General features: G+C 70.2%; 2 protein-coding genes across 5 annotated transcripts; one reads left to right on the forward strand and one right to left on the reverse strand.

Annotated features, from left to right (window-relative positions):
* Nucleotides 1–665: 665 nt before the first annotated feature.
* Nucleotides 666–4,849, reverse strand: SFXN3 (sideroflexin 3). Of its 3 annotated transcripts, XM_083844672.1 has the most exons (11): nucleotides 4,278–4,418; nucleotides 3,843–4,009; nucleotides 3,576–3,746; nucleotides 3,377–3,475; nucleotides 3,195–3,270; nucleotides 2,736–2,821; nucleotides 2,449–2,576; nucleotides 2,319–2,368; nucleotides 2,153–2,202; nucleotides 1,779–1,826; nucleotides 666–1,618 (listed from the first exon to the last, which is right to left on the reverse strand). In XM_083844672.1, the coding sequence occupies exons 2-11, from the start codon at nucleotides 4,004–4,006 to the stop codon at nucleotides 1,522–1,524; spliced, it is 969 nt and encodes a 322-aa protein (XP_083700798.1). In that variant the 5' UTR covers nucleotides 4,007–4,009; nucleotides 4,278–4,418; the 3' UTR covers nucleotides 666–1,521. The 3 variants fall into 3 exon arrangements, with proteins under 3 accessions (XP_083700798.1, XP_083700797.1, XP_083700796.1); XM_083844671.1 differs by lacking the exons at nucleotides 2,736–2,821; nucleotides 4,278–4,418 and adding an exon at nucleotides 4,796–4,849; XM_083844670.1 differs by lacking the exon at nucleotides 2,736–2,821.
* A 349-nt stretch (nucleotides 4,850–5,198) lies between these two features.
* PDZD7 (PDZ domain containing 7) lies at nucleotides 5,199–11,718 on the forward strand. 2 transcript variants are annotated; one of them, XM_083844659.1, is made up of 17 exons: nucleotides 5,199–5,269; nucleotides 5,798–6,171; nucleotides 6,262–6,402; nucleotides 6,630–6,804; nucleotides 7,102–7,278; nucleotides 7,465–7,612; nucleotides 7,837–7,897; nucleotides 8,320–8,745; nucleotides 8,870–9,073; nucleotides 9,220–9,261; nucleotides 9,520–9,677; nucleotides 9,783–9,874; nucleotides 9,973–10,064; nucleotides 10,154–10,225; nucleotides 10,487–10,966; nucleotides 11,262–11,362; nucleotides 11,470–11,718. In XM_083844659.1, exons 2-17 carry the CDS (start codon nucleotides 5,985–5,987, stop codon nucleotides 11,617–11,619), a joined length of 2,706 nt encoding a protein of 901 aa, XP_083700785.1. In that variant the 5' UTR covers nucleotides 5,199–5,269; nucleotides 5,798–5,984; the 3' UTR covers nucleotides 11,620–11,718. The 2 variants fall into 2 exon arrangements, with proteins under 2 accessions (XP_083700785.1, XP_083700786.1); XM_083844660.1 differs by lacking the exon at nucleotides 9,220–9,261.
* Nucleotides 11,719–11,776: the final 58 nt, after the last annotated feature.

Raw genomic sequence — 11,776 nt, forward strand, 5'->3', positions numbered from 1 at the left:
ATTCTCAGCTAATCCCGTTCAATTACAGCACAATAAAACACATAATAAAAACGTAATTCATTTTTCCCGAGCGCTCCATCTCCCCGCGTCTTGGCAAGCTATTAAAAATTTGTCTTCATTTTTCTGGCAAGAGCCTTGTACCTTTTCATCTTTAATTTATGAGAGCAGAATAGCAATTGACAAGCCCTTATTGCGCGGCGAGGGGCTGCATTATTTATAAGCCGCCGATGGCTGGCTCAGGGGAGATATTTGCAATATGCTGGGGCTGGCAGGAGGAGGGGGCTGGAGCCGCCCCGTGCCCACCCCACTCCTGTCCCCCGTCCCGGGTGGGTGCTGGCACCGCCACGGTGAGCATCCCCACGGCTTTGGGCACGAGCCGGTGGCCTCTCCATGCGTGCAGCATCCCAGGCACGGGCTCGCAGAGCCCTGGGCGAGGTGCTAAGCTGCTTGTGCTAAAAAAAGCCGCCCTGACAGCTGGGCAGCAGGCTCGAGCACCCGCTGGAGCACCCAGCGTGGCTGGCACAGCACGAAATGGGGGCACGGCTGGCCCCGGGCACCCTATTCCCATCCTCGCCCTCTTTGCAGACAGCCCCCGGGGAAAGCAGGCAGCCCCTGGCCCCTTTCCACCAGGGAGGAATCGGCGACACGCTTCTCTTTGCTTTCGGTTTTGTATAAACAGCCTGCCTTTATTATTTGGTACGTGTAGGTACAGGAAAATAATATCAAAATAACCGGAGGAAACGGTGGTGTACTTAAAGCCATTGGAGAAGGTCTGCTGGGAAGCAAGGTGTAGGGTAACCCCTTGGGGGAGCCAAGCCTCGAGCAAAGAGGGCATTAAAAAGAGAGCAAAACAGGGGCTCTGCTGAGATTAATTCCTGCCGTGTGCTCCGGGGAAAGCCAGCTTCCATCCCTGGAGCACCCTTGGGGGTGCCCCCGCCCCGGTATGCACAAGCTTTCTTGGCGCTGGCACCACGGATGGGGACGGGGACAGGGACATTTGTCTCCCCCCACGCAGGACGGGGCTTCTGCACAGTGACACGCACGGGCTGGGCACAGGGAACGGGGACACTTCTGCACTGTGGGTGCCCGCGGCGGCACACGGGGCCCCCCGGCCCTGTCCTTGGGAAGGACGCCATGACCGTGCCGTGCCCCGCGGCGTGCCAGCACCCAGCGCCGCTGCAGCCTCTCCCCCAGCCCCTGGCACCGCTGCCTGCCAGCCGCACGTCACCAGGGAATTATTCCCCTCCTCCCGGCACGGGGGGGGGGACCGTGACACTGTGGCTGCTGGCCCTGGGGACAGCCCCACAGCGGGGACGGGAGAGCAGCAAACCAGCTCTGGGGACAGCTCAGGGGAGGTGCCGGGGTGGGAGCCCCTCTGGGTTTGTTCGGGCGCTCAGCTACGCCCCGGGGGGGTGAGCACCGGGACATAAGGACAGGTGACAGCCAAGGGACAGCAGCGGTGTCCCCGGGGGGCTCCGAGGGTAAAGCTCAGCGCCGCAGCAGCCCCGCACGGAGCCCCGCTCACAGCCCCTTGTTGAAGTAGACGGTCTGCAGCTGCGGGTCCCTCTCCCGGATCCCAGCTTGGAGTTGGGGCTCCAGGCGACTCACCTGCATCGAGCTGCAGGGACAGGGGTGCAGGGGATGGAGGGGGGGGGGGCACGCGCGTTTTCAAGCCTCTGACCGCTCAGAGGAGCAAAAGCACCTCTGGGGAGTCAGAGGGCACCAGGAGCCCGCCCGCCCATGGGGTTCGTGCGCGCGGGCACGGTGCCTGGCCTTACCTCTTCTGCGGGAAGAGCGCGCAGCACAGCGGGGTGGCAAACACCAAGCTGCACGGGGAGGACAAGGAGAGGAGAAGCAGGGCTGTGCAGCCTGCTCCCACCCGCAGCCGGTCCCTGGGGCAGCCACGAGGCAGCCCAGCACCGTGCCGGGCAGTGCCAGGGCTCTGGGGGTCTCTCCAAGCCCCAGACCCTGCTTTGCTGGCATGGGGCGCACAGGGATGCTGAGGAACCCACTGGAGGCTTCAGGTGTCCTCCCAAGAGCAAAAAATCTCCCACTACAAGACCTCCCCCCATCCTATGTGACTGGGGAGCAACAGCAGCAGGGTGCCCCCGTGCCCCCGCGTGGCCCCAGGGTGCCCCAGGGGGTCACTTACCAGAGTCCCACCAGGCCGACCTGCAGGGGAGCGTTGAGGTACGGGTACCGCTGCCAGGGGACAGGGGGAGATTTGGTCTCAGCAGGCAGGAGGGCGCCCATTTCCCCCACTGGGTGCCAGCGGGGTGTCCCCAAGCCCACCGTGCCCTCCCAGCAGCCAGCAGTACCTTCAGGAAGGCTCTCTTCTCCAGGGCGTTCATGATCACTGGAGGGATAGCTAGGGCAGAGGAGAAGGAAATGAGCTCCGTGGGACCCCATTAAGGGCATGCCATTATGGGGTGGGGTCCGGGCACTTACCCATGGCCGGGGCTGCCATGCCGATGCGGGACACCACCACCTGGAAGATGGCCTTCTGCGCGGCGGCCACGGACTCGCCCAGGCGGTTCCCGTTCTCGTCCGTGATGGGGATGCCCAGCTTCAGCTCCCTGCGGGGACAGCGGGGCCGAGGGGGGCATCAAGGGGCACAGCTCGGGGGGAGGCTGGTGTCCCTCCGTGTTCCCCATCCACGGGCTGTGCGATACATCGGGGGGTCTCAGTGGGACAGCCCGGGTGTCCCAGTGCCCCCTCCCCGCGCGGGCACCCACCTCTGCCTCATCAGTGGGATGTTGATGCAGTTGGCAGCGGCCACGGCCGCGAAAGGCACGTAGCGGCCGATGATGGCTGGCAGGTGCTGGGGGGGGGAGCGAGGAGCCGGTCACGGAGAGGCTTTGGGGACAGAGCCAGCTGCCCCCAGGTCGGCCACCAGGGAGAACGGCTCCCCCCCCCCATCCCGCTGCTCCCAGCTGCTGAAAGCTGCACAGCCCGGGGCGGGGGTGAGGTGTCCCCTGTCCCCTCCCAGCCCTGGGGGGATGCCAAGGGACAGGTCACCCCCAGAGCCACCGCTGGGGGTAGGGGCTGCTTCACGGGGCCCCCCCAAGCATCGTCTGCCCCACCCAGGTGATGGGGTGAATGCCCCGCTCAGCTCAGACCCCGCGGGGGGGGGGTCTCAGCGGGGAGACGATGGGGTCCACGAGGGATGGCGGGGTCACCACGGGTCCCCTTACCTTGGTGAGAGACTTGAGCCCCAGCGCCGTGACCACCGCCCCGGTGGTCGCGCTCACGTAGGCTGTCCCCAGCTGGCTGCAAGCGACGGGAGGTGACACCGATAAGCCGGAGCCCACCCCCCTGCTGTGCCCCGTCCCTGGCCGCCGGTGTGCCAGGTCCCCGTGGCAGAGGGGACGCTCACCTGGGGGTGATGGGGGCGTCCCCGCTGCGGTTGGTGTAGTTGACGATGGCGTTGAAGGACTGATTCACCCACTGCCAGAAAACCACGGCCGGCATGGTCCTGCCGGGCACCAGCATCACCGGGGGGGACCCCACGGGGCTGGGGGTGAGGGCACGCACCCGTGGGAGGGGATCGGGGGGATGGGGGGGGGGTCCGGTACCTGTAGAAGGTCAGCATGCAGCCGGTGATGGTCATGTTCATGGGCACCTGGGCCGACATGCGCCCGATGAGGAGCATCTTCTCGCCCGTGTCGGGGTGGAAGGCCGAGTCGTAGATGTACTTGGCCCGCCACAGCTGCTCCTCGGTCAGCCCCGGGGGCACGGTGCCGGCCCTGCGGGGGGGGGCACGGAGCCGCTGGCACCCCCAAGGCTCACCCTATGGGTGCAGGGGGGGGCCGCAGGGTGCCACCCCCGGACCCGTACCCTACCGGTAGTCGTGCACCAGGCGGCGAGCCTCCTCCAGGTCGGCCCCCGAGAGCAGCAGGTTGCGGGGGTCGGTGACGGCGAAGAAGTGCCTGGCGCGGCCCTGGAAGGTGCTCTGGTCCCAGCGGGGCTCCCGGATGTCGATGGAGGCGGGCAGCGGGGGGGGCATCCTCTGGGGGGGGGGAGAAGGGGTGCCACGACACGGCGACACGGCGACATAGCGACACGGTGCCACCCACCCCACGCGCACCCCTCCATCCCCGGACCCCCCCTAGGAAAATCTCCAAAATCTTCCCCCGCCCCCCGCATCCCCGGACCCCCCCCTAGGAAAATCTCCCCCCCCCCGCCCCCCGCATACCCCAGCCCGGTGCTTTGGGGGTGGCTCTGAGCCCCCCTCCCCATCCCCTTGGGGTGACCCCCCCCGGCCCGCCCGCACTCACGGCTCCCGTGCAGCGCCCGCTCCGCACCGCCCCGCACCGCCCCGCACCGCTCGGCGCCGCCCCGCACCGCCCCGCTGACGTCCGGGACCGTCACGGGGCCGCGAGGGGGGGGGAGGTCCGGGGGAGGGGATGGGGGGGGCACCGGGGCTAAGCCTGGCCCGGGCCATCTGCGCCGGGCGGCCCCTACGTGCTGCGCGGCACGGAGCGCCCCCCATGCGTGTTTTCGCGTGGGTGGGCGTCCGGGCGTGTTTATTTACGCCCGTGCACCCCCACACACACACACAGCCCCCCCGCGGGTGTTGGTGCCGGTTCCACGCGCGTCCGCGTGCGCCCACGCGTGTTTCACGCGCGCCACGGGGGTGGCACCGGGGGACGAGCCCCGCGCAAGGAGGGCGCGGGGCAGGGGTGCGCAAGCGTCCACGCGTGTCCCATCGGCTGGGGGGGGCCACACGCGTGTTCGCGGCGCTGCGGGGGCTGCCAGCCCCCCCCCGGCCGCCCTGCGCCCCGCCGCGCATCACCTGAAACCGCCGCGGTGTCGGGTTCGCGGCGCCGGCCCCGCCGTGGGTCACGGGGGGGGGTTGGGAGGGGGTGTGAAATGTGCCGTGGGGAAGGGGGGGCGCACACGCACCCCCCCCCCCCCGCACAAAAAAAAACCCCGCGCACCCGCCCCGCGCCTCGCTCCCCCTGTGCGCAAAGCCCAGCCCCGCAGCCACCGCCCCACGCGGCCCCCCGGGGGGAGCCTCGTCCCCCTCGCCCCCCCCCAGGGCGTCCCGCGGGGGTGTGGGGGGGTGACACGGGGCTCCCCCCCCCTGCTCAGGGCCAGCCCCGGCAGCTTGAGCGACAGCTCCCCCGGCCGGCACAGCGCCGGGGCGGCCAATCCCCGCGGGCAGCTGCGGGGGGAGGCGGTGCCGTGTCCCCCCCCCCCCCCCCGCGTCCTCTCCATCCCCCCCGCGCTGCCGGTGTCTCTTTCGCAGGTGGCACCATGGGGACAGGTGAGGAGGGCACGAGGGGGGGGAGCCCGGAGGCTTCAGGGGGGCCCCCGGAGCCGTGCGCCCCGTCGGGGAGGGGGCACCGCCGGGTGCTGCCGGAGGGGGGCTTGGGGACATGGTGGCGGGGGGGGGGGGGGGGAATGGGGCCGTGGGGGGGGTGCTGCCGGGTGGCGGGGACACCGCCGTGTCCCCCTCGCTGTCGCCGCAGGCATGGCGACATCACTTATTTATGGAGGTCAGGCCGGGGCGAGCGGGGGGCGGTGCGCCCACGCTGGGAAAATCCCCCCCCGCGGGAATGGGGCGAGCGTGGGGGCGGGGGGGGGGGGAGGAGATGCCCCCGTCCCGGTGCAAATCCCCGCGGGGCCGGATCCTGCCCGGCCGCCAGGTCCTGAGGTCCCCGCGGTGCCCCCCGGGAGCCCCGCAGCCGTGCGTCCCCCGGGGCGCAATGGGACGGGGTGTGCGGGGAGGGGGGGGGGACACAGGTACAGGACTTGAAGGGGGGCCCCCCCACATCATTTGCTGTCCCCACAGGTCGTGCCACCGTGCCCGGGACCCTTCTTGCCGCCAGCCTCCAGCCGGCCCCGGCGCTGCGCTGCTGAGGAGCTCGCCCCAGCCCGGGCATGTGCTGCTGGAGGGTGCCACGGCCCCCCCCCGCCGGCGGGCAGCCCCGGCCCCGTGAGCACCCGGCGAGCCCCAGCCCGGCTGCTCGGCCACCGCCATGGCCCAGGGCTGGGAGGACGCGGAGATGACGGTGCCCGGGCGGTCGCGGAGCTCGAGCAGCGAGGCCAGCCTGGCGCCCCGCTGCCTGCTCAGCAAGCAGAGCCGCCTGCTCAACGGGGCCGTGCGGAGCGCCCGCGCCACGTCCCCCATGGGGCGCGTCATCCTCATCAACTCGCCCATCGAAGGTGCGTGGGACAGGCCCCCGTGGCCCACGGGAAGGGATATTTGGGTCCCGTTCCCCCGGCTCCAGCCCGGTGACACGGCTGTCCCCGCAGCCAGCAGCAACGAGAGTGACGTTATCAACGCCATCACGGTGGAGAAGAGCGCGGACGGCAAGCTGGGCTTCAGCGTCCGTGGTGGCTCCGAGCACGGGCTGGGCATCTTCGTGAGCAAGGTGGAGGAGGGCAGCGCTGCCGGTAAGTGGGACGGGGCGAGGGACACCGGTGGGGATGGACACGTGCCACCGAGATGCTCCGGAGAGCCGCTGGGGACATGGTGCCACAGGGGTGGTGCCAGCTTTGGTGGTGTCTCCTGCACCCACTGGGTTCGGATGAGCTTGGGGACACACGTGGGAAGGACAGGGCGCCTGGCAAGGGCATTGGCACAATTTTGGGTGCCCATCCGAGCCGCTCGCCCCTCGCAGAGCAGGCTGGGCTGTGCGTGGGCGACAAGATCACGGAGGTGAACAGTGTGAGCCTGGAGAACATCACCATGAGCAGCGCCGTCAAGGTCCTCACTGGCAACAACCGCCTCCGCATGGTGGTGAGGCGCATGGGCCGCGTGCCGGGCATCAAGTTCTCCAAGGAGAAGACGGCCTGGTGAGCAGGGCACCGGCACCCCAAAACCCCGTGGAGGGCTCGGTGGGGGATGCTGTGGGGCAGGGAGGAAGCAGAAGTGGGGGGACCCTCGGGGTGGGCTGCACTGGAGGTCCCCAAAAAGGTGGGAAAGCCCAGGGAGGGTGCAGGAGGGGATAGGAAAGTTTGGAACTTGCAGGGTGGGTGCGAGCCCCATCCTCACTACCCCAATCACTGTCCTCCGCTGGGTGACACCGATGTCCCCATCCCACTGGGGGACACGAGCTAGACTCCTGAGCACCCCCTAACACCCTGCTCCAGGGTGGACGTGGTGAACAGGCGCCTGGTGGTGGAGAAGAGCGGCTCGACGCCGTCGGAGAGCGGCTCCGAGGACGGCCTGCGGCGCATCGTCCACCTCTACACCACCTCCGACGACTACTGCCTGGGCTTCAACATCCGCGGCGGCCGCGAGTTCGGCCTCGGCATCTACGTCTCCAAGTACGGCCACCCGCGTGTCCTCGGCTCCTGGGGACACGAGGGGGACACAGCCCCGGGTTCCCGCTGGGGCTCAGCACCCTGCCCTGGCTGATGCAGGGGCATCACCACCCTGGGTGCCAGGGCACGGGGCTGCCCGGGGAGAGGTGTGGGGCCCTGTCCCCATCCTTCCCCCCCTGCTGTCCTTAGGGTGGACCCCGGGGGGCTGGCAGAGCAGAACGGCATTCGGGTGGGCGACCAAGTCCTTGCAGCCAACGGAGTCAAGTTCGAAGACATAAGCCATAGCAAGGCGGTGGAGGTGCTCAAGGGGCAGACCCACATCATGCTGACCATCAAGGTACCCGTGCCCGGCCCCGCGGGACCCTGGGGGTCTGCGTGCCCCCACGCTGGCTCTGCCCCAGCTCATCCCGGTGCCGGGGTGGGGGGGGGGGGGGGTGCGGCACGGCCGCGGGCTGGTTGGGTTTCAGGCTGGTGGGAGGGGGATGCATTATTCATGGCTGGCACCCGGATCGGGTTCGGCCGGCACGCGCTGACCCCCACATCTTCTCCCTCTGTGCCTAGGAGACCGGGAGGTTCCCTGCCTACAAGGAGATGGTGGCCGAGTACTGCTGGCTCAGCCGCTGTAAGGACAGAGCCGCCCGGGTACCGGGGGGAACATGGAGGGGCTGGGACCCCCATGGAAGGGGTGTCCGGAGGGCGCAGGGACCCCAGTGCCCAAGTGGGGAGGGAGAAGCTCCATGTGCCATGGGGTCCCCGCATGTCCTCTGTCCTGGGAAGGGACAGAAAGCTCCTTGTGCCACAGTCAGCACCCCCACGGTGCCCATGGCCTTGCAGGGTCCCACGTGTCCCCATCCGTGGAGGGGACACAAGGATCCCCGTGCCATGCTCCCTGTGATCTCATGGCCCCACACGTCCCCACCCCTTTGCTATGGCCCCGCAGTACCCATGGCCCTACAGTCCCCACGTCCCCCCATCCTCAGGGCGGATGCAAAGCTCCCGCGTCCCCGCGGTGTGTCACCCCGTGTCCCCGCCGTGCCTTTGCAGTGACCAACGGGCAGCTGCAGCAGCTGTCGCAGACATCGGAGACCAGCTCCTCCATCTCCTCCTACTCTTCGGGGCCACCACCGGCGGTGGTGAACGGGCTGGGGACGGCGGCCCCGGGGCCACCCACCCGCACCGTGGACGTGGCCATCTCCACGGAGGACGGGCCGCGGCGGGGCTGGGCACGGGAGCACGCCGAGCGGGCCATGCAGACGGACCCGGCCACCGAGGGGCTGCCGGAGACGCGGCGCACGATGCGGCCCCCCGAGCTGCTGCGGGACACGGCCATCCGGGGCCAGGGCGCCCGCGAGCCCCCCGGCACCCACCCGCGCCGCACCTTCACCCACTCGCCCAAAACGGCGCTGCTGCTGGCGCTCAGCCGGCCTCGGCAGCCCATCACGCGCTCCCAGAGCGACCTCACCGTCGCCGGTAGGCACCGGGGTGCTGCGCCCCTCCTTACGGGGCTCTCCTCCAGTCGGTGCCCCCCAGATATGCCCCACAACCCCACCTCGCCAGCCCCCAACCCCTCAACTCACCCCCCCTTTATCCTCAGAGGAGAAGCGGAAGAAGGAGAAGCCGGAGGGACAGGGGGCACGGGGGGCCCCCCCCGGGCTGCACCGCTCCAAGACCCTCGTCAACCTCTTCTTCAAGGGCGGCCGTGCCACCAGCCAGAGCTGGGCCCCCCCGAGCCAGGACCCCCCCGGCTCCGAGCGCCGGGCACGCGCCAAGTCCCCGGGGCGCCCCGATGGGGACAGAGGTACCGGGCTGGGGGGCAGGGACCCGGCCTGGCACAGGTCCCCGCTTATGGGGCACCACATGGGGGGGAAGTATGGGGAGGGGGGGCCCCGTGTGCACAGTTTTGGCCTCCCCACGGGCGCTCACCCGTCTCCATCTCCCTTGCAGTAGGCGCTGTGCAGAAGTTTGTCATCCGGAGCCTGAAGCGGGGTAACGCGGGGTGCCCACGGGGTGGCTGCAGGGCAGCTCCTGCATGCGCCTGTCCCTGCACGGTGTGCCCAAGCAAGGGGGTGGCACCGGGGGGGGGGGGGGGGGGGTCCCCAAATCTGGAGCTGCGTGTTTGCATGTCTGTGTGACTTCGGCATGGGTCGAGCCCGCCAGCACCGGTGGGGTGCGTGGGTTTGGGGCTGGCGGTGGGCACGGGGCGCCCCTGCCCCCCTGGCCACCCCCTGCTCTGCCTCCCCGCAGAGAAAAGCCGCCGTGCCAGCATCCTGGCCCTGGCTGGCCCCACCACCCCGCAGCCCAACGGCAGCGACCCCGAGGCACGGCTCCCACTCATCCAGGACACGGCAGCACGGCTGCTCAGCCCCGACGAGGTGGCGGCCGTGCTCCGCCACTGCACCCGGGTACGGCACCGCGGGGACGCCGGGCAGCTCCGCGGCCCCGCTGGGGGGCAGAAGGGGGGCACGGGGTTTGGGGACCCGCCGCCGACACCCGCCCTGTGCCCGCAGTACCTGCACGAGGGCAGCGTGGAGGATCTGGTGAGGCCTCTGCTCGCCATCCTGGACCGGCCCGAGAAGGTGCTGCTGCTGCGGGACGTGAGGTGGGGCTGGGGGCACCCCGGGGACGGACCCAAAGCTCTCCGGGATGGACCCAAAGCCTCGCGTCCTGGTCACCACCCACCCTATTTTGTCCCCGCAGGAGCGTGGTGGCCCCCACGGACCTGGGCCGCTTCGACAGCATGGTGATGCCCCTGGAGCTGGAAGCCTTCGACGCCCTCAAGAGCCGCTCAGGTAGGGCCTGGCCCCAAAGAGCCATGGGGAGGGTTTTGGGGGGCCGGGGGACACAGGGGTGACCCCCGCTGCTCTCCCCCCCCACTCAGTGCGGTCGCCTGCCCTCCGCCCGGCCCACCACGACGTCCCCCCCAAGAGACACCTCATCACGCCAGTGCCTGGTGGGTGCCAGCGGGGTGCCAGGAAGGGACGGGGGTTTGAGGACAGTCCGGAGGGGGGGGGAAATGGGGAGCTCGGCTACAAGGAAGGGTGCAGGGGGTGCCAGGGGAGAGGGGGGTCAATGGGTGCTGGGCGTTATGGGGTCCCTGGGGAGAGAGGGGTCTGGGGTCCTGGGGGGATCCTGGAGGAGGAGGATCCAGGGCCCGTGGTGCCAAGGGGGCTCTGGACGCCTCAGGCCCCCCCCTGAGCCCCTCTCGTTGCAGACTACCGCGGCGGCTTCCTGCTGAAGCCAGCGGGGGCCCCGGAACTGGAGGAAGCCGGGGGGCTGCCGTCGAGCCCGGCCCGTCCGCGGGCATCCCCCAGCCCCCACCGGCTTCACCCCCGCTCCTACACCCCGCTCCCCGACGTGCCAGTGGACGCCTACAACTGCACCAGCCGCCCCCCGCCCGCCCCAGGACCAGGGCCCCCCAACTGGCTGCTGGCCGAGCCCCCCCGCGAGGGGCGCAGGCGCTCGCGCAGCCCCCAGCCCACCCGGCGCACGGAGCCCCCCGGGGCGGGCGAGGACGGGCGCTGCTCGGGGCTGGGAAAGCCCCGGAGGGCACGGGCCCCCCTCGCGCCCCTCTTTGGGGGGCCAGGAGGGGAGGCGGGGGCTGCGCCGGCTGCCAACGGCCCCAGGGAGGAGGAAGAGGAGGAGGAAGAGCGGCTGCTGACCGTCACCCTCTCCAAGCTGAAGCACTCGCTGGGTGCGTGGGTCTTGCCGGGAGGCTTTGGGGGGGGTGACCCAGGGGTGGGGGTGGGATGGGGACCCCCCATCTGGGCACAAGCACCTTTGGGGTGGGTGCGACCCCTTTGGCAAGGGGTGGCCTGTTTGTGGGGACAGGGACACGGGTAAAACCCTCAGCACTGCCAGTTCCCGTTCCTCCAGCCTCATGCCCTCGGGTAGGGCCGGAGAGAGGCCATACAGCCCCATGGCGGTTTGGGGGGGGGGGACAGACACCCCATCTACCTGGGCCCAAAGGCATCGCGGCTCCCTTGCAGGGATCAGCATCTCGGGCGGCATTGAGTCGCGGGCGCAGCCGGTGGTGAAGATCGAGAAGATCTTCCCCGGGGGAGCCGCCTTCCTCAGCGGCGTCCTCAAGGTACTCAGCTGCCCTTTGGGGGGGGGGGGGGGACAGGGGCCCGTCCCCTTGCCCCGAAGCCCTCCTGGGGCTGCGTTTCACCCCGCTGCCTTCCCTCCCGGGGACAGGCAGGGCACGAGCTGGTGTCGGTGGACGGGGAGAGCCTGCAGAACGTCACGCACCAGCGGGCCGTGGACATCATCCGCCAGGCGTACCGCAACAAAGCCAAGGAGCCCATGGAGCTGGTGGTGCGGGTTCCCGGCCCCCCCCCGGAGTGACACCAAAAATACCAGCCCCCCCCCGCCCGAGAAGCCTTCCCACAACCCCACGGAGCCGGCTCATTCCTGCACCGAGCTGTGGCCGGCCTCAGCGGGCAGGGACAAGGGGGACCCGCGGGCACGGAGGAGCTGCCCAAAAAGGGACCGAGGTGGGGGG

The sequence above is a fragment of the Anser anser genome, assembly GCF_964211835.1.
Source record: "Anser anser genome assembly, chromosome: 7".
Classification (NCBI taxonomy): domain Eukaryota; kingdom Metazoa; phylum Chordata; class Aves; order Anseriformes; family Anatidae; genus Anser; species Anser anser.